This window comes from Accipiter gentilis, chromosome 1, assembly GCF_929443795.1.
Source record: "Accipiter gentilis chromosome 1, bAccGen1.1, whole genome shotgun sequence".
NCBI lineage: Eukaryota > Metazoa > Chordata > Aves > Accipitriformes > Accipitridae > Astur > Astur gentilis.
In genome coordinates this window covers 3390433-3412784 of record NC_064880.1, presented here as the reverse complement: position 1 = coordinate 3412784, position 22352 = coordinate 3390433, and the positions used below count along the sequence as shown (strand labels likewise).

Below are 22352 nucleotides of genomic sequence, written 5' to 3'. Positions count from 1 at the left end.
GACGGCGTGCAACTGTACACGTTGAAAGTTAGTTGACAGTTCTTGCTAACTATTAAAGTAACATGGTTTGAAAAACCAAGAGCCACCCTAAATACCCGGCTGTGAAATCTACTGTGGCTAGCCTTCACTCCTCTGTTTCAAATTGCTCAGCAGTGAAATAAAAAAACTGATTAGTTTTCTTCCTGCCTGAGGAACGTGGGCCTAATTATTTATGTCCGTAAAGGGTTTTAAGAGATTCAGTAAAAGGTAATAGAGTTATATAAGATCTCATCTCATTTTTTTATACACATGTATCTAAACCATTCATTTCTGCAAAGAAAAATAATTGAAGCATAAGGCTGTAACAAATTCTCTTGCTATGTCACTTCCATATCGCTTTTAATCACCCAGCTTCTAGGCACATCTGTAGGTATACAAAATGACTGTGAAAACACTTAAGCTGGCTACCCAAGGAAAGCAAATCTTCTTTCAAGTCACAGAGCAAAACCAAAGCTCCTTCCTCCTGCAACAGCACTGAGCTTTGGTCTGAAGAGCAGCTGAACAGTACCAACCCTTCATCACCCTTCTCAGAACTGATACTTGTTTTTCATCCTGCCATGTGCTGAAGGGCAGTTGAGATGACACCACCATTTATTCAAGCCTCTTCTGAAACTAGCACATACTAGTAATAATGAGTCAGGGACTGACTGCTGTCCTCCAGGAGCTGCCTTAAAGTCAAAGGCTGTGTGGTATTAAAAAAATTAAGCTTACCAGGTTTCAATTTCAGGCTCTGTCTCCAGAGCTCCTTACTCCTAGCATTTCCACTTCTCACTCCCTCACGTGTAAAATGGAGACAGAACAGCATTTGCCAGAGCTTTTTAGACTGCACATTCTACAGTATAGAAATCCTCTCCTCCCATAATTTGGTCGTCACAACTACCATAATGTGCTCCCAGTATTGGGTGGTAACACTAGATCTCACTGAAAAACTATTAAACAGTTTGTCAACAGCAAGTCGAGACTGCGGAACGACAACTCTTCATAGACACAGTGGGAAGAAAACATTTAAAGGCCTGAACCCTCAGTTCTGTCTGAATAAATGAGCATTCATCAGTTTCCTCAAAATCTACAGTCTAATATAAACTGGAAACTGTCTATTAACGTGTTTCTTTCAGTACTACAGATGACTAGGTGAAAATAAGTACCTTCAGGAATCCCACATCCACACTCGAATAGTCTCCTAGCTCTGCCTTTAAACCAAACTCTAAGGAGCAGCCAATTATGCTTGCATATGCCAGATGTATACAGCTAAAAAGAAACACAGAGGCTGGCCAAATTTTACTCCTCCTAAGCTGGCACTAACAGCTTAGAGGGAGTATCTCAACCAGACACAAACTGATACAGCTGTTTACGGCATCATTACTGAGGAGGTGAAGACTATATTGCATTGTTTCTTCTCATCCGGAACAGGCAACTTTGACCTTCAAGAGTCAAGGTCAAGTAATCCATTCTAGAGAGTCCCTGAATGTTCAATCCAGGCTTTAAAAAAACCCCCAATTTTTCTTTCAAAGTTGCTTTCATCTGTAACAAAAATAGGAAAGAAAAAAAAAAAAAAGAAGGGAAAAGACATCCACATTCTAAAGCTGAGAAAACAGCACTTTTCAGGAAATTAATAAGCTTTAGACAGTCAGAATTCTGTCTTTTAAGACTAAGGAGAGCGTCACAGACTTGAACAATTAAAATTCCTCCTTTTCTTGTGCTACATATTCATTGTTTAAGTCTTTATGTAGTAGAGCCTAGAGTTCAAAATATTTCACTAGATCTGGAAACCTGGATGCTAATTACAGCATTGAACAAATTCAAGTCAATCTCTTCAGCCTCAGCTTAAGTATAAAATCAAGTCCAGCCACCTTGTCCATTCATTTTTTGCTTCTACACAGTGAAACATCAGAAACTGTGGAGCAAATTAAAGCCTCTTAATCCAACAGATTGCATAGCCCAAATATGCATTCACTGGAAACAGTACTGGAACAGCCAACAACTGACACTGGCACCACTATCTAGCGGCCAGATAACTTTCAAGGAAGCAAAGCATTCCATACCCTGATCACATGAACCCCTTCTCTCTCTTCTAAACATACTTCAGCTTTAAACCTGATTTCAGGAGCAACTGTTAGCTTGCAAGAATACCATCACCAAAAATCACTGTGTTGGACTATCAGAACACATGCAACACCATCACCCTTACAAGCTCTGCACAGTTTTCCTGAAGAGGGAATAACAGTCAAGAAAAAGTGGTGACATACGTACAATGGCTTATGGCAAAGCACTCACGATTCTGAGCTATGATGGACAGAGACTCTCGCCAAATGCAAATCCAACACAGTCCCACGGAACTTTGAGTTGGTTGCTGATGACACGATAGTCTTGCTTCCACTGATGTTTCCTTTCTGACTTCAACAGGAAGTGACAGCAAATCTCAGAAATTTACTAGCTAGCACACAATTTACAACAAATCTATTATCTTTGCCCCTTCTGAGTTTTACATTTCTATTTTTCATAACGGAGCAGTATAAAAGCTAGAATGGATGGAAGTCAAAACATCAGCCCTGGAGAAAACCGACTTCCATTTCTCCACCTGAAAAATCCCTTCTTATTTACTACTGTGTTTCTTTTCCTGCCTTCCTCTGCTATTCATGATTTGCAACTTATAGAAGTAATCTCATCAATGTTGGGCGATAATGTTGATTTAATTTAGAGAAGCTGACGTTAAACAGAGCCCTGATATTAAAAACAAGCCCCTTTCAGAAGAAGCTTTCCAGCTCTGATTGGGCGGGTAGTAGATTACAGAAAATAATGACCTGGATTTTATCCACATTTAACTGGTATAAATAGGAAGCAAATTTCAGCAGCGTGCTTCTCTAATCAGAGATACTTTATTTACATTTGGCTTTGATTATTATTAAGTATACAGCCCAGAAAGAAAGTTGCCAGCATGATTTTGTAATCTTTCTCTGCAAAACTAGTCTGTTTATGCAGCTGGGGAGGGAGGGAGGGTGCGTCTGGTCATCAATAAATAGGTGGGTTGTCTCAAGTGCCCACTAGAATCACCAGTCCTGTCTCTCCCATCGCAGGTCATGATTATTTGACAATGCAGATTCTTCATTTCATTCCAAGTGGGTGGTCTAAAAGCTTTCACTCCTGTGGACCTCTTCTGCTCTAAAACGCCATCCTGCATTCAATTCTCTGCTGAGAATTCTGGATGTCATCAGTTAGGGAGCATTAAAGGTAGAAATCTACAGATTGCAATTTCCAAGCTCTCAACCGGACCGTGCACAGCTGGCAGTGAGGATTGCTATGAAACCAGGACATGTTTCCAACAGTCACGTCTCATCCTTTGTGGGTTATTTATTGAGAAAATTTTTGTCCTTAAAAACTCTATAAGCAGATAGCTATTTTATTGAATTTGCAATTCACAGTCATTTGCCTAATACTTTTAATAGATAAAACTCTGTGTGTAATTCAGCTGATTTGTTTTTCACGTCTCTAACCACCGGACAACATGATCAGCAGTTGCGTGTTTCTTCTCTACTAGTAAGGAATTTCTCAACTCCAGATCTGAATTTGCTTCCTGCTAGCATCCTAAAAGACTGCTCATGCCATCTCTTAAGGAAGCTTCCTTCAAAATTTATATTTATGCCACTAAAGTAAGTCAGCTGTCACCCAGTTCTAATTGCTTAGCATTGGGCTCAAATACAAGCTTTCTGACTCTATTGTATTGTTCTTATCATAATTTCTTACAAGAAATGCTCTTCCTCTCCTGCATGGCCTAAGATACACAAAGGATTACAGTACAGCAGGCACATACAACAAAGTGTGATTATTTTGCAGTCTATGTAATTATTGACAGAAGCTGAAACCTTTGGGCTTCCCAGAACATTCTGCAGTTTAAAGTGTTTCCTGTTGTTTCAGAGACGATAAACTTGAAGCTAGGACTTGTGTTCCTATCAGATGGAATGGGACTGCTAATCTCATGTCTAATACTGAGTCTCAAACGGCTTCCTCATTCATTATCAGGTGAATAATTTATCCCACACATAAACTTGATCAGTTCACAACCATTATGAAGAATTAATGGCCCATGTCTCTCTAATGCTCTTTAGTTCTCAGGGGCAATTTTCACACAGAGGACAATTTTAAGACCAGATAGAATTTTTAACCAGCTGAAGGCTGCCTCAAATGTGCTGTGCAAAAACACACCATTGGAGTGTTTTCTTTAGCACTCCACCTTTCAGTGAAACAGCAGTACTTCTGTAGTACCTCTGTTACACTGCTTGATCACCTGCATTTGGCAGTGAAAACACTGAACTTTCACTCATTTGCTTTTCAACTAAAGTAACAGAGAAAGTTTAAGACAAGGGATGCCAAGTGCTTACTAGGGATTTTTCAGCATAGAGAGAACAATCAGGAATACAGAGGAAACCAAAGCGTGGAAATGGCATCCATAGGTATTTTCCCCCTCAAGCCTATACATTTTCTGTGTCAACTAAAGGACAAAGAAACTGCAGTTTGATACAGTGCCATGGCCTGTATATGGGGTATGTCTGAACGACTGGCTGGCAGTCCCTGAAGGGATGCACTGTTAACTCTGACAACTCACATGGCTGGAACACTGCTGTAAAGTTCACTTGAGAATCTACAGTACCAACGTCGTCCTGAGGGCCTCAGGCAATGGATATGCAAGGTCCCATTTCTGTGCAAAGGTAACAGAGCTTGTGCCCAAGAAATCAAGGACAGAGTCAGTGCTGCAGCCTACAAATCCCAAGGAACGCTCAAGAGCAACGGGTCCAACACGGCAGGATACACATTCAGGAGATTGGGGAGCATCCATCTGAGGATTTCATCAATGCTGCAATACATTAGTATGCACATAAACCCCCCCAGCCCAATAATAACCACCCAAACTTTCACGCACCCTTTAGATCTGGTGTGCATTATCTCATTTTTATACAGGGTACCTCAGTTTCCCTGCACAAAATAATGGCACTGACTGCTTAGAAACTTCAGTTGAAATGAATGTTAATACCTACAGCGATACATGTGGGGCTGTGCTTCTGGGTAACATCTGACTGGTTCCAATGGCCTCATCAGGTGGTGACACCACTTGTGACAATATCTCCTACTGGGAGCGGGTCTCAGAGGGGAACGCTGCCGTGAGTGGAGCTCCTGTTGCCTCTCCTGTTGTGGCTGGCTCCTACCAAAACACTTCAAAAACGTGGGAGTGACCATTTCCCTGCCCACACTGTGCCCACTTAAGGAAATCCCCAGCGTGCACTGTGACTATCACTCTGTCCAAGTCCAACAAACATATCCAGATGTACATGGAGTTTCCCCACAAGTAGTTATTTTTCACGCACAGTGTGAGAGAAAAAAAAAGAGCCAGTTCAGGGCTCCTGCTGGGACACCGGAAAATTCCATTCCTGAAGACTCAAAGATTATGAAATATATATATATTTTTGCATGCTCTTCCTCCATGACATAATCCCAAGGAAGCCTGTGCCCAAGAGGCAGCGCATCTGGTAGGCAGTGTATCTTGAAGGACTGGGGAAATAGAACAAAAATCATTTGCATTGACTTTGCCATTTGCCACTCTGCCATTCCCACAACACACTTTGTAATCACATCTGCTGGATACGAGTCACACTTTTTCATGGATCAGTTCTGAAAATCCAGACCTTTTTGTAGCCACGTGTTTAATGGGATCCTGTAATATGACGTAGCTCTCTTTATGCCAATAAACCACACATAAATAGACCTTTGGAATTTGCATAATTACTTTTGAGAATATAGTCAGGCTACTAGAGATTATACTGATTTGGGGCTTCTTTTAAATTATCTCTTATTTTAATGTATTACAGAAATGTGTCTCAGATCTCAATCCATGGTTTTCCAGTCCCTCATAAAATTTCTCTTTTTTGGAGATAGAGGTGAAGGAATTTTTCACCCAAGAATAAAATCCCCAAACACATATGTGTGTTTCTCATCATTAAATTCCATGTATATCTGCTAGCGTCTTTACAAAGAGCAAAATGTTTCTCAGCCTTAACCTGATGCAAATGCCAGTGACGGAGCAACTCCACTTGTTCTAGAGAAAGTCTAAGGCAGATGGATTGTTCTGTCAGGATACGAACCACTTAAAGCAGCAACACTGTAAAAGTTTACAAGGCCTAAACATGGGCATCATCATTAGAAATTGTAACGCAGACAAGTTTCACAACATCAGCTGAAGTTTGGCAGGTGGCAAACCACAACCACACTATAGAAACAAATGTTGGATCTCACGTGTGTGCATGCTCATGTCTAGTGCAGGTTCACCGAGACTCGCATTTTAAGGTCTTCACTTAGAATCAGAGACAGACCACGCCTTGGTATCAAGCAGAGGTTTCTGTCCATCCTGGTGAAATCTATGGTTGACTAACAACTGATAGAAGTTTGTTTCACATACCTCAAATACTCTCTCAAACTACATGCCCTGGCATTTCTAGTGTGCACTACAATACCGCAGCACAGAAGCAGTGTTTGCTGAATTATTAACTTCTTACAGAAGGACAAAAACTTCAGAAACTATGAACATTTGCAGCTTCTGTGCAATTTAACAGGGACTGCAACAGCTCAGCTGCTCTCAAGGTTCAGCCATTCAAACATTCCAGAAACGGTTTCGTGTTCTTTGACTGAGTCTTCAGGGCAAACACAAAACAAATACAATATGGCATTAATTTGTTAAAGATAGGACATTTAAAAAGATGATCCTTCCAAGCAATACTACAATTGTGTCAGAAACTCCCCATTTTCCTGAGAGTTTTTCATTAGCTTTTCTTGCCAGTTGTTCCTCACAAGCCTAAGGAATCGGGACAAATGCAAGACGGTGATACTTTGTGTAAATTAGTGTTTGCTTTTAGTGCCATTAACAGCAGCAAGGTTTAATATCACAGCGGTCTCAGCATTCTTGTGCGGAGTTACCACAAGATGCTGCATTATGGCAGATGCTAGTACCTCAGACGCTAAATTTAAAATAGATTTACCATGTTTGTTCAAGATTTTAACCTGAGCTCGTCAAAAAGTAAATGTTCTCTAACATCATCCAGGTCAGTTTTGTCATCTGACTCGGAGACTGTTCCAGTATTACGGATTACTTGGGTATGAATGAATCCGTGTTTTTTAACGAGTCTCTATGAAGTTCTAACGCTTCATAGGGAATAGCGATTTGAAAGCGCACCTTTGCTCCTGGAAAACTTGACCGTCTCTAACGTCGAAGTAATCTTCTTTCCCCCAGGTCTCTCCCCAAGACTCAGGTCACTTTCAGCCACACAGAAAACCCCTTGATCCTTTCCCCCATCAGAACACCTTCTCCCGCCTCCATCCCGGAGCGAAGCCGGCAGCACGGTCCCTCTCCGGCCCCCACCACTCCCCCGCGCAGCGCAGGGAGCCGCGGACGGTACTCACGGCCCGGTCCGGTCACGGAAGGTGGTTGTCCTGCCGGTGGGCTCAGGCTCGGCAATCCCGCGCAAAAGGAGGCCGCCACGGCCGGAGGAGGCCGTGGGGATGGCGTCCGTGGGCTCCCGCGTTACCTCAGCTTGCGTGCGGGCACCGAGCTTAAGAGTTTTTCCATTGAGACTGGAAACCGCTCACCGAAAGCGAAACCCTCCCCCGCGAATGAATGCCTTCGGGGGGTGGGCAAGCTATGTCTATGCCTTGAATGACTTGGGACAACTTATTCTAGGGGAAGCAAGGCTGTCCTTAAAAATAAACAAAATAAAAAGGACAGTCCTACTGACGTGGGATCTGGAGTTGCCGAGTATCACGTTTCCAGCGTACAAAGAAAACACAAAGCATGTGGTTTAGGGTTGTCTTGTAGGTTCAGGAGACCCACCAGAAAGAATAAGCAAACAAAAACTTTGTCCCGTCCCATCCCTGTCATCTAATGGGGAAGGAAAGCAAATTTCTCACATGTAAAGCACTGCCAGGGAAATCAGATGCAGCAGCAGGCATCATACACCGCTTAGGAGACAAGACACAGATTTATATGGTATTTTACATGCTCCTCGGATTCTTCACAAGCATTAGGTACAAAGAAAGTGAAAGGCATAGACAAGTTGAGATGGATGAATGATGGCAGTAATGTATATATTTTGTCTGTCTGCCATGACTCAGTCTGACATGGGATTTTGTTGCCTGCAGCAGGACTGCACCTGGAACGCTGCAGTCAGATCTGACTATCAGTAGCAGAAATTCGTTGGCGCCTTTAAGCCCATTCTGAACAGCCAAAGCAACAGCCAAAACGCTGCTAATACAGATTTACAGAAGGAAATGGAAAAGGACCGTAAACCTGCGCCTTTTGAAACTTGGTGTCAGTTTCTAAGTTCTTTTCTGCATGCCACATCCAAGCAAACAAACTCGGTCCCACTACAGAGATGCAAAGGGAAGACCCCAATGAAGGAAAACCCTATATCTAAATCCAGTTTCCCTCCCTTTTCCTCCTTAACTCTCACCTTTTCTGTAGTGACTTAGTTATATCAAATATAAACATATTATAATAATAATAGTAATTAAATATATTTATTATACAAAGATATATTTTTAAAGACTTCTGATTAGCAGTGCGCTGGCCTACCTGCGTAAATTAAACCTTCAATTTATGGCTTTTCTTATATCATTCAATATAAACTAAAAATGGAAGTGAATTGTTCTCCAAGCACTGTAAAAGATTCACTTCATAGTTTCCCTAAAAGCTGGGGCACAGCTGGATTCAGCTGGAACTGGAATGGGTAAACAGATGTGCGGTAAAGAGAAGGGCTTTTAGTCTCATTTTGCAGATCTGAAGCGGCACTGATAGTTGAGATCAACATCCGTATTTCTAGATATTCCAACTCAAATACACCTGGTTTATATACTAGATCAGAAGAGCTCACTATACTCATAATGCCTTCTGTTTACATTTTTTCCCTTTCCTTTTTCTAGCTATATCTTCTCTGTTAAATTTTAAACAGAAAAAATGCACTCAACTTCACATTTCCTGTTTGAACTAGATCTTCTTTTATAGAAAAGCTCCTATACACCCCTCCAATAGATAAAAGTGGTTTTACCAGTACGCAAATACACTTCAATTTTAACCATGTTTTATACCTCCTGAACAGCACCAGGTAGCCTTGAAATCACAGGAAAGGTTTCCTGTGTAATTAAGGTGTGCATTTAAATCCATAAAGTTTTTGTAATCTCTCCACCCAATTAAAATTCCCTTTTCTAAGTTTTTCTAACTAGGCCAGCACTGTTTGGGGGGTAAGGGTCGGAATCCATTACTATAATTGAGTGAGTACTTTCACAAACCATGATTATGAGAGTTTTATTCATACAACACTCCCAGGTATCCAAGTCCTTAACCTAAACAAGAATCATTCCCTGCTCTGGTTCAATGCCTCTCCCACTAATAATGAGGGACTTTCTGCCCTGTTGACCCCCTGCTCCTGTTTCTTCATTAGAGGATGACAGAGTTCACTGAGACTGTCTGACAAAAGCCTTTCAATGTGTCACAGAGATGAGAATAAAGCATAGCCTAGGAGGTTAAAATATGTCCTCCTTGACTTTTATCAACAGCGGAGTAGGCCCTGCCTGAGGGACAAAAGCACATCAAAGTACTAAATCAAATAAGCCTTGAAAGCGGAAAAGAGTAGAGCAGCATCTGCTCAAGGAAGCTGTAAAGAGGGTTCCGTGACACTGCAAGAGAACAAAGGTGAGAGTGTCTCAGGAAGAAGTCATCCCCAAGCTCCCAATTCAGAGAAAAAACCAACAGAGCTTCCAATCCCCACCAACGCAGAAAGTCTTTACCAATTATTAACAGGAAGCATGTTACCACTTTTTCAATGAAGACTTGCGACCCCATCTGTGCAGCTCACTTGCGTGCAGGAGTCATAGCCTCTGCTACCTAAGTAGGGAAGAATGGCGAGTATTACATCGTCCGCTCCTGCTCTACGCTTGTACCCATCTGCGTGTTATATACCCCAACTTGTCTTGTGCTTGAAGTTTTTTGGAACCCTTGAACAGTCTCTCCAATGGCTCTACTGTGCTACCAGAAAAAGGCTTCTAGACATTTCCATAGGACAGATTACAACCACTAACAAAGTTCCTGCTCTCGCAGGCACACAGTCCTACACTGCCAGTGTCCCATGCATGGCCACCCGGTCACTTCGAAACTTCAGGGGCTCACCAACCACCTCGTAGTTGTTCATACGTGACAGAGTCTTTAAAGGGCAACAATTGCCGAGAACTGTATTTTCAGCTACCGTTGTTAAAGTTCCCACTGCAATTGTTTTGTAGTCCCAGCCCTTTTTGTTCAGATTCCTTGGCACATACTATGGTAAAGAATGCATATACTGCAGCAATGACTGGAAATCTGCAACAGCTCCTCTTCCCAAACTTTTGGGGATCTACAAGCATGCCCACATTAAGAGCTTCTCCAAGCATAGGTCATTATCTGGCATTTTTCAGCTGGCTGGACAATAGTTAAGTTCACTCCACAGCAAACTCAGTGTTGAAGCACTAGTGTCGACACTTGACATCTGCGGACTTGTCAGAAACCGAGCAGTAGCTATAAAACATTCTCCAATGCCAAAGAAAACTTGTCCCTTAATTACCTCCCTAATTAGAGCGTCCACAGTCCCCTTTCCCACTCCTCCTCAGGAACTTGACATGGGAGCTTTGTTCTAGACAGCAAGGGGTCCCAAGAACATGTGCCAGGCAGACCTCCCACATTTCTAATTAAGATCCTCACTCTACTTTCACTTAATAAGACTTTGTCAACTTTCCAAAGCAACAAGGACTTTTGTTGATTTAAGAAAGAAAGTGGAGCTCTGACATACTGACAGCTCAGCTCTTTCAGATTAATTTTATATGAAGCTAATGCCAGGAATAGATTTGCTACTAATTAGTGTGAAAGGTGATCAGGAAAAGACATATTGCCCAATTCATACAAAAGTCTCTTTGAATACAAAGCCTCTCAAAAAAAATTCTTTTTTTAATTTCTCTGCATATGTAGCTTCCACAATATAACCATCATTATACCTTAAAATACATACACACACACAGACGGTAACTTTGTCCATGCTTACCTCACAGGGCTCATCTTTCTCAGCTAGTTCACTTTATTAACCTCACTGAGAATACAACAGCGGTATCAGAGCAAAACCTCTTTCTACTTGCACTCTTGGTGTGAAACCTCATGCTTAAAGCGTGAGAATAATACAGCAAATTTAAACTTAGGCAACTCCCTGGAGAAAAATTACATCTCTACTTGTTGTTCCTTCATTGTTTCCCCAGCTTTACTGAGCATCTGTGGATGAGAATTACCATGTGCTTTGCATATATGACATCACACACCATTCTAGCTCCCATTAGCAGAGAATGGTCTACTAAAAATGACTGAAAAGGAACTGGAGAAAAACTGGAGACCCTATAAACTGGTGCTCTTGCTACAGGTAACAGGTCCATGCACAAATAACCAAAGCTCAGGCAGAGGAATGACATAAGTGAAAAACTTTCCTTAGCTTTGACAGAGCTGTAAATGAGGTCCCGGAGAAAAGTCCAGAAAGCAGCTTCTCCTAGCACCTATTAGGCATTCAGTTCAACACAGAATCTTAGCACATACTTTAACTACATAATTGAGGTTGACCAAAATCACTTGGATTTAAGCTTACTTCCTGAAAGTTAAGCAGGTGCTTAAGTGATGAAAGGGCCAACAACAAAACCAAGAGCATTCCACGGCTGATGAGGCTGGGTGGGAGCAGGCTCTGCTGATGTGTGTTTGGACATCTACAGTAGGTAAGGAAGGAAATGACAGATACATTGATAACTGCCCCTCTGGCTAACCTTCCTCCCATTCAAAAGGAAAACTCATGCTAGGCAGAATTTGTCCAGCTGAGCCACTTCTGCTCCCCGATGTCATCAGCTGTACAGTGCCACCAGAGAAAGTCTTCTAGACATTGGCATAGGACAGATTAAAAACAGTAACAAAGTTCCTCCTCTCTCTTAAGTATAGTATGATCCAGGGTGATAGTTCTTTAGAAACTACATCCCTTCTCATTCTTCTCCCAGTCTCTGGCAGACATTTCACCAATAAAATTATAAATGCACTTTGTTTTTCAGATCAGTTTCTCTTATGATTTTCTTAGTGCTTGTATCTGAAATGTCACATACCTTCAAATGCACATTGATGAATTAAGGAGTTTCACTATGTTCCTCAGCCCATCACATTCTCTTTGTGGGTATATTTTTGAAATCAGTGAAGATATAAGCACAGGAGCATCCACAGCTATTCATTGCCTCTGCACTTAATATAGCAGCATAGTTTAAAGGAAATGGGTGGAAGAGCTTGCAAATGACCTAGCCTGTGTTGTTATGAGAGTGAATCCCATCTAGTAAATCACAGACTCTCTGGAGCAAAATCCTTTTGCATTTTCAATGGAGAGAGGTGTCCCACATCTTCTGGCTGCAGTACGCCATCAATATTTATAATGGCCTCTGTATGTATGTCTATAATTGCCCATTAGCAATTCAGCAGAAATAGTTTTTCTATGATGAGTAATCCTGCAACAACGAAGTAAAGCATACAGGCTAGAATTGTGAACAATCTGCTCATGATAACACACTTTTAATTATCAGCCATCAGAGAATCTGGTTAGTTTACCATCACCTAGACTCTTCAAATCAAAACTGAATGCCTCTGTAAGAAACCTGTTGCAGTTCAAGCACAGGCTGTCAGTCTGAACTATCCGACACAGTTTTCCAGTCTCCTGTACGAGCAGGAAACAATTTGTGCAAATTAAAATGGACATTAGGACAGAAATGTCAAAGAAACTTTTAACTCTTTAAGCAGTTCTAATCCCCCCAATATCAACAGTAGCTAGAGAGAAAAACTCCCTTTTTCCCATTCCTGTTTTCCCTGCCAGCTTTTGTCTCAGACATTTCCACCATTAGCTTTTCAGGACAAAGCATCTGTCTGTTCTGAGCTCTCTATATAACACTTTGCCCTGCGAGCATTCTGAATAGCTGTCACTGCAAAACAAAGAGGAAACAAGTTGGCAATAAACATTTTTTAATTCATACACTGTCCTCATGCACAGACACACAAAAATGCTTAACCCTTCAGCTTCCTGCCAACTCATTCTTACCCCTTTCTCACACCGGTACTCCAAATAATTGGTCTGTGCAAGACCTTATTTTTAATTTGAGCATTAAACTAGTCTTTTTATGAATTAAAGCCTGTGGTTTAAGAAAGACAGGGAAGATTATGCTTTAAGGACTCCACCACTATGTAGAATGACTGGGCAGCACAGATAGGTTCGTGGGTCTAACCCTTAACAAGAAGGAATAAAAGGTTGCCTACAACTAATGGTACCAATATTGCTCATTACTGAGTATTATTTTAATCTTTCTAAAAGATGAAACGTAAATCCACTTGGGAGATTAAGATGAAATTCTCATCTACTCATGATGGAGCTGTACAGTGGGGGCTGGAGGGCATTTAAGTGAAAACTAGTGGCTAACTTGAAAGGAAGCCTCTGTCATGCTCTGAAAACAGTAGCGGTCCCTAAATGCCAGGCTGACAGGAGAGAGACATTTCTGCACAGCTCGCAGTTAGAATTCTGCTTTTCTACTTACATTTACTTTGGGATATTTTCATTTTACCTACATTCTCAACAGATTTTTGTTTTGCTTCTCTTCTCTTCCCTGCCCTTCCCTGGGTTTTCCCAAGTCAGAACGAGAACCTCATTCTGTTGAATCTCAATTCCACAGTGATCAGGGATCAATGGAATAAGCTTGCTTGACCTGTACAGGTTTTAGCTCAATGTGTCTACATCTATGCAGTTCCCAAATGGCTCATTAGCACGTTTTCTCACTTCACCTTTTTTGAAATGAAGGCTATAATACACTGTTCATTTTTTCTTGTGGAATGAGTACTGCTTTCCCTTCACAGAGTATCCAGGGTTATCCTCATTGTCAGGGTGGGTATTCTTTGTCATTCACTTTATACCAATAATGAGCTCAGTTACAAACACTACATGGTACATGTTATTATTGTACAGTTTGGTGAGCTGGCAATACTGTACATGTATGTCTTGGCTACTCTGCATAATAATACCTATGGAACAAACCGATGAGTAATGCAGTGCTCCAATGAAGATCCCTCATCCTGCCTCGCTGTGAACTACTAGAGCTGTAATTTTGGTATTATTTAAACAAGTCTCTACAGCACAAGATCAAACACTCTAACTGAATTTCCTTCTTTCTGCAGGGAAAGGAGGATTTACCACTATTTCATAATGACAAGTAAGCACACAGCTGCTGTCCCTGAAATTGCTGTGAACCAGGTGTCACAACCCTGCTGCCCTTCCTCCCCACCCTTCGCCCCTTTTTCCTATGACTGTTCCCCCATTTTACATCCAGCTGTGCTCCAAAGAGGACACGAAGACTCAAGAAAAGAATGACTCTGCTAATGTGGGACCATTGTTATGAATAGGCCTTAAAACCCTTCTCCAGGATAAGTGTATTTCACCTCTTTTAATCTTTTTAAGTGGCAGTTCAGGTGCTGAACTGTGCATTTTGGAGACATGCCTTCAACTGAAATTAACACGCTGGTGGTTTCGTTTTTTTAAATAAAATATTATTATGACCACAGAAACACTATGGACATTAAATAATACATTTCATGAGACCAAGATCACACAGCAGTTGTCCTTGCTTTATGCACGTTAACAAAACTCACATCTTGCTTGTGCGTATAGCCTGCTTCAGGTAGGAGGCCTAAATTGTTTTGAGAACAGGTTATGTTTGCATTACTGAGTGACATGTTCTTGCCTCAGCACAGCTTAGACTGACAGGAGAAGGAGGAAATTTTATCCCATTTCTATCTAAAGGGAAAAGTATGAACTAGTTTCAGACCACCAGAAAGCAGAAACTCCTCTGCTCAAACAATCCCATATGAGCAATCTAGACTATGGTCGTAGACTAGCCATTCAACAACCAGCTCTTTTGCCATGAATGTCCATGGCAAAACATGCATTGGTACTAGTTTAAACCAATGTTAAAAACAAACCACCGTTAACATTCTTCCTGTAATAAGTTTTTAACACAACACTATTAGAAGATTCTGCCTCTTTCTGTGATTTCCCAAAGGAATCTGCAGGCAGGATCATGCAAAGACAGCTCTCTGCTCCACCCACTGAGTAACTTTCTTTCACTCTGAGTCACTTGCAAGTTGGAAGGGTTAAATGAACAGGAAGACACCTGCTTCTAACCCACAGTATATAGATGACTTCTGGTTTTCTAACTGGAGGCAAATACTTTAGTGGGTGGAGCTGTGAATAAAGCCTGTGATGGCATCTCTTGGGCCCAAGTATTCCATATTCTGGACTGGTTTAAACTCAATGGGTGGCACCTATTAATTCTTAATTAAGCCTGGAAATTCTTGTCTGGCAACAAATGAAAAAAGCAAGCTTACTTTGATGTATAGACTAGAGGCAAGAGATGAAGTTCTGTAGTTTATATGTGTACTTTGGGTGTATTTATGTATAAAAGAAGATCTTCAGAGCCAATGTGCTGTAGTTATACCAGCATAAAACACTACCGCTGATCCAAGCCTAGAGAAATCAACAGAAATTATTTCAGAGGATTTTGGCTCAGATCTTGCAAAGTTAAAATACTAAGACTCTTAAACTGTCTACACTGCAAACTCCCAATGCATCGTACAGATAACGTGCTCTACCTTTAAATGAGCAAACTTGAATAATGGAGGCAGCCTAGCCATGACAGTATGGAGCTCAGCATTGGGTGGTGTTATTCCTCTCCGAGCTAATCATCTTCTAATATTACAGAAAGTTCTGTATATTGTCAAAAACAATCTCTCTGCCGCTTTACTGTAGGTTGTCCAGACCTCTTAGAAAATGCTGAGCTTCAAAGAGTTTCAAAGCAATTATCAAATTATTCCATTAAAATAATAATAGTCCCTGAAATCACGCAAGAATGCAGACACATTTCTCTTCTGCGGTATTCACATAAGTGTAGTTGTTGCTCTGAAAGATTATCAGAAGAATTGTTCTTTCTAAAGGAAAAAGGGGAAAAATGAAATAGGACTCACCATCCTCATGCCCTTCTCTATTTCTCCGTCGATGTCTGTCTCGCCGGTGGCTAATAACTGACTCTGTTCCTGTTTCATTGTCCAGGCCGTCCCGGCTGCTGGCAGCATTTGGGCTGTTAGAGAACAAATAGGAAGAAAGAGTGGAGTCATCTCTTTTTTTCTTTTTGATAAAAGCAGTTGTAGTCATGAGCATGTTGGTTTAGAAGCCAGAAAACTACTATGCAGATTAGCTGCAGTCTTGCTGCAGCACTGCAAGCTCCCTCAGACTGCTCTGCTCACCCCAAAACTACCTAAGGGTGAAAAGACAGTTCAATATCAATGACCTGATTTGCACACAGCACTATTTGCACAAGTAGTATCATCATGCCATTGAAAAAGCTGCCACAAGACTGTTGTATGAAACTTCCATAGGAAAAAAAGCCCACCGGTGGGCTAAGAAAAGGGATCATTTTAGCATGCAGCAAGACGACAACTAACTACAAGACAGCTTTAGCTGCTAACACACTTGCAAAGGAAATGAGATTTCAGCACAGTTCCATCACGATAGCTTTAATACCACAAATATGCAGCATACCTGCCTAACAGAAGAACAAACAGATAACACCGGTTTTTGGAAGAACAAAACTTGTTGACCCCAACACTCATCTCGGCTTCCAAAACACCCCAAGTTCCTGTGCATCTCTCAAACCCTCCCATGCTCATTCTGAAGATCACAGATTTGAGAAATATATACAAGTATGTATGAGCTCCTCTCGTAATGGCAACAGATGACATGCTCTATCAAGAGCTTATTCTCAAGCCTGTGAATTCAGTTGCCTTTTCTACAATATCCCAATACATAAATATATTTTTTAAACCAAACCCAGTGTTTCAGCTCACTTCCTTAAGTGCTTGTTCACCCTGAACAGGTTTGTTTTCCTGACAGTAACCCAAGGTAGATAAGCGGCATGCTGACAGCCAAAGGGCAGAAGCTATAGCTCACTGTGGCCACTTTTAATATAGAGCGCTGACCTTGAAGGTTGAAGTCTTCCAAGTCACAGCAAAGCTCAAAATAATTAAGTACATGTCTGTGAAATGTACAAATAGACCCCAGGTCCTTTCCCCATGTTCTCAACTGTTTGAAAGCTACACTGATATGCCAGCACAAGATTAATCTAGTAAGCCCCAGTGAAGGACCGTTATGAGCAAGTGAGCTTTGGGCAAAAAGCAGAAAGATCTTGATGATGATCTCCGCAGCCAGATTTCTTCCACTCTGCTTTTGTGAGGGCTCTGCTGAGAGTCACTTTCTCACTACTACAATTAACCAGAACAAAAGGTTTCAAAGAGGCAGTAGAGAATTTGTCCCCATGGTTTAGGACTGCTTTCTGGGATGAATCTAAACAAACAGCAGTAACAGCTCTATACTCTTGAACTTTCAAGCATTGAGAAAGGGCCATTTGTCAGTTCATATAAACCAGGCTGGCTTTCACTTCTAATTCCAATAGACAAGTCAAGTCAGCTAATGAAGAGCAGTGACTGTAATACAGAACACTGAATATGTAAGACTGCTTATTTGCAACCATCTGTTTCAAGATCTCTGCTGAGGAAAAGAAAACAGTCATATTAAAGCAGAGCTGGCTGGAGCAAAGTGGAAGATGGAGATGCTCTTTTTTCCCCTGCTGAACAGAACTAGCGTAGCTATTTAGTTTTCCCCTCAGGCTCAATCTGTTTTATGTATCTCTGCTATTCTTGCGTTTAATAAGCTACCTTGAAGCGCTCACGTGGAAGGAAATAAGAAAAGCCTCTTGGAGCGCTGGCAAAGGCCATAGCTCATTCTAACAGACTAAATTGTGGAAACTGATCTAAAGCTCCTGAAAATACAATAGCACATGATCTGACGTGGACTAATGCTCTCCTGTGAAAGACTTCCCTTAGAAAGTTACTGGTCATACTCTTCCTCTGTGTCCCATAAATACCACCCATTTAAAAAGCCGTCCCAATTCACATCTGCCCTTTGCACCTGTTATTTATGCCTGCCGTCCTACTTATGCACACAGAGTGCATAATGGCCATCATTATACTTACATCAACGCATCGTTGTCATTAATTTATTTCTCCTAGAATTCCATGAGGCTGGAGTACACTGCCATGCACATTTCACACAGGGAATTAAAACTACCAACAATCTAACTAACTGGTCCCATGGACTTCTGTGGAAGCTGGACCCAGAACTGGCCTATGTGTAAGCACATCTCTATAGTGTTACATTTAAGAGGACTGCTGAAAGGCCTTCTGCACGCCCACACACTTTCTTTGCGTTAATGAAATGTACTGACATGCCCACCACACAAATTAGGAAATCGAGGTTGTTATTCAAGAAAACATTTGACTACGCATTTTAAGCCCTAATGAAGCTACCAAGATCCAAGCATGTATCTAAGTGTTGTCACAAGTACGTTTGTATTTCTTGTTTCAGTCCAGTACAACTGAAAAGGGAAAGAGGGTGACAGTTTCCTAAAGTCACCCTGTGAGGCTCTCGGACATCTCAGCACCACCATCTAGTGACTACTGCTGATACTTTCCACTACTAAATCTCTTCCTAGGCTAAACCCGCCTACAAAAGGTGGTTTACACCCTAACAAAGGGTGCAAAAGGAAGCTCACAGCTGGCTTGTTTCCTCCCTCATTGCTGAGCCAATTAAATTCACTTCAATTTTCAGTGCACATACCCAAGAGCTGTGTAAGAAAGGTAGCTCAGAGGTCACTATTCTCAACTCAGTCATGCACCTCCACCACTAAACCAGGAGCAGCCTCACCCATTCAGATGAACATGGATTTGGCAACCACTAAACAGAAGCAGTGGAGCATGAAATACAGGATGAACGTCAGAACCCTCATCAGGAAGGGAAAAAGTCAATTTTCCTTGGATCTAATCAATGACAAAGCAAAATATCAATGCTGTCAGGCAGCTAGTTGAGATTACCACTTCACCTCTGGTAAGGATCTCATTCCCTTGCATGATATTGCCTGCTGACCTGTCTGCTTCATCTATCTCTTGTGTTCTTTGCTGTCCAGCAACTTTTCTGTTTGTACAATTATACACCACCTAGCTCAGTTTGGGCTTCTTGCATAAATACGGCCCCAATCAACACTGAAGAAGGAAGACAGGAGATGACAGATCTCTGATAGTTTGAATAGCATTTAAAAAAATCTCAGGAATTTATGAACCAAGAAGGTAAGTCACACTTACAGAAGGGGAGGTAAACATGAGTATACAGTAATACTGAAGTTACAGTTGTGAAAGTTACAGGATTGTGCTACTGATCTCTTAAATGGAAATACTATTCAAGGAGACAGTATGCAGAAATGGCACTGAACACACTATTGCGCAGAATCACCATGCCAAAATCCCAAGAAACATCATTTTCAAAAATTGCTGGAGAATTATAAGTGATCAGAAGAGAACTACAGTCATGGTTCAAGTTCTGGAAGCCATGCTGTACAATGAAAAACTTGAGCAGCTCAACTTACTTAGTTTATCCAAGAGAAACAAATAATTTCAAAATACAGTGAACTCTTTATCACTTGGAATCTTTGAACCTAGAGTGGGTGTGTTAAAATGAAATTCTAATAGTGAAACAGAATGAAGGGCTTCATTGAGAATAACTGAGTGAAATACTCTGCCCTGTGTTATGGAAATAAACCTAGGTCATCATTAGGCTCTTTTCTGGATTGAAAAAATAAAACACAATAGCAAAAAACACTGCAAAAATTAAGACATTCAATTGTGAAGAGAAAAAATAAAAAAGGCATTAAGAGAGAACAAGTTTTAGTCCAGAAGACCTCCCCACAAGCCAGATTCTCCACTGCAGTTTAAAGCATGAAAGCAAAAAAGGGGTAGGGGAGAGAGAAAGAAGGAAGGTGATTTATCTAGGAATGAGAACACAAGCCAGAAAGCACGACCTCCCGTGTTGCTACCCCTGACTCAGCATGACCTGTGTAAGTTACTTCACCCCTTTGAGGATTCCCACATTTGCTCTGTAACATGAAGATACCACCACTTGCAGCCCTGTGCTGACTGACAGCATGAAGATACAGACAAGATTTTTAGAATACTATGGAAGACAGCAGGTGCATCAGCAGAGCACAGCTTAAATTTCATCGGTCTGAGTACCTACAGTTATTAGCAGCGAGTGGTTCCACAAACACAGACTTGTGCCTAACTCACAGTGTATTTTTTTAAATAAAGTTTGATCTTGCAGCTATTACATGTAGGAACAGGTCAGAAAGACAAAGAACTAGTTATATTTGCAGGCCATGTGACTGCACTCATACAGGCCTCTCCCAGTCAACATAAAGCAATTCACGAACGCACGAGGGCAGTAAAGCCCTTGCAAGACACACAGCGTCACGCAGGGTTAGCATTTCCCAAGATTTCTTGTCCCCTCTAGAAGGCATTTATCTGTAAGACTCATACACAACATGAAGAGCTCTTCCAGGCAATAGGTATCCCAGAAATCAATGGAAACGCGTGACACCCGGCAAACAAGACCACATTTCCTTCTCCGAACATATACTAAGATCACAGCTAGAACCAGGTCCTGCTTTAAATCCTCCTTGTGTAAATTCAGAGGGCCTCCCTGAAAATGAAGGTATTCTAAGGATATGCATTGGCTATGCACACGTAACAGGAAATAACAAGGATACCATTAAATCAGATGACTCCCAGTCTGGCTATACGCAGTTCATGCTACTAGCCTCTGTATGGACATGGAGGAGGCATTGTTCCTTGTGTAAATTTTTACTCTTGGTATCAGTGTTCTGCTGGCTCTGCATACTACATAATTATACATAACAGAGTAATAAAAAGTTGTCATCCATACACTACGAAAAGCATTTTGGGCTCCCTCACTACTTAACTCTTCCACAGTGTTTTTCAAAATGAGACATACAGGATATATATTTAATTCTAACAATGATAGGGGGTTTTTATTCCCATCCCCCTTTTAATTCCTCTGTTCTAATAAGCGTATTATTTTTCTAACAATAACAATAAATAGCTGCTTTGCAGCAGCAGGGAGAAATGTGGGGAAGAAACAAGACAGGAATTGCATTTTTTGTTTTTTTTTTAAAAAAAAATAATAGACAGCTTGCTCTTACTGGAATGATGGAGGCCGGGAGTCTCCAATGCCGCCTGTTCTCTCAATGGGTGGTGGGAGATCTGTGTGGCTCTCGGTGCACTGGGAGCCTGTGTCAGAGTGGGAGCTTTCAGCCAGGACCAGCTGTGAACAGAAAGAAGAGAATTACATACCCTTGTACAGGTTTCTCCACTCTGACATAAGGTGTTCAGCCACTGCTTTGCTAAATATTCTGTGAGATCTAAGGGAAACTAGAGGAAAGGAAGTGCTTAGTGTCTAGTTGCATGGATTCCTGCCAAACTTTCATAAAATCAGGTTACATTCATTCTCAACATGAAAGCATCATCAGCTAGGATATGCACAAAATTCCTGCAAGCACCACAAAATTTTTCTCATCTCAGAACAAACAAGTACACCAGGCAGGGAGTGCACTTTTTTCCTCTGACTTGTCATTACAGCATTCTCTGAGTTGCCTAAGCATGCAAGTTGTCAGCATTCCTTGCAAAATGCACGCACATTGTAAGACTGCACTCTCAGTCTGGTTTTGCCATGACAAAAATAAAAAGCAAAAGCTGAAACTTGACAGTATGACAGCCCAAACACAGTATAACTTCTTATACAAAGACCTTCAAAACTCCTGAAAATTCACAATCTGGTCTGGACCAATCACCAAATCTCAGAGTTGCCACCTTCTCTATCAAAAGTCTGAACTAAACCAATATCCGCCAAATCTCAACAGCCATATACTTTCGGAGGAGGACCAGACTCCTGATGTTCATCATACTTGTATCTCTTGTGCCCATTTTGTCTCTTAATGGTCCCTTAAGGCAGAGCAGCAGATAGAAGAAGTCATTTCCCAATCATGCCATGAAAACCAGGATATGCAGTGTGCACTCTTCTATAAATTCATAATGACCTGAAAACTTTTATAATACTACACTGTTGCAGCTATCACCTTCCAAGCTCCTCTGACACTGACATTTACATTCATGGAAGCTGAAGGTGCCTGGCAACCTGTCAACCAGGGTAGAAGGAAAGGCTGCAGAGCACCCAACACACAGCACTCCCATG

General features: G+C 41.4%; 1 protein-coding gene across 3 annotated transcripts in view; it reads right to left on the bottom strand.

Annotated features, from left to right (window-relative positions):
* Window positions 1–22352, bottom strand: part of DVL1 (dishevelled segment polarity protein 1) — a 105315-nt gene that overhangs the window by 29317 nt on the left and 53646 nt on the right. For all 3 annotated transcript variants that reach the window (XM_049812701.1, XM_049812710.1, XM_049812719.1), the window contains exons 3-4: window positions 21304–21425; window positions 16166–16278 (exon numbers count right to left, since the gene is read on the bottom strand). In XM_049812701.1, coding sequence (XP_049668658.1) covers window positions 16166–16278; window positions 21304–21425 — 235 coding nt within the window. The remainder of the gene's footprint in view (window positions 1–16165; window positions 16279–21303; window positions 21426–22352) is intronic.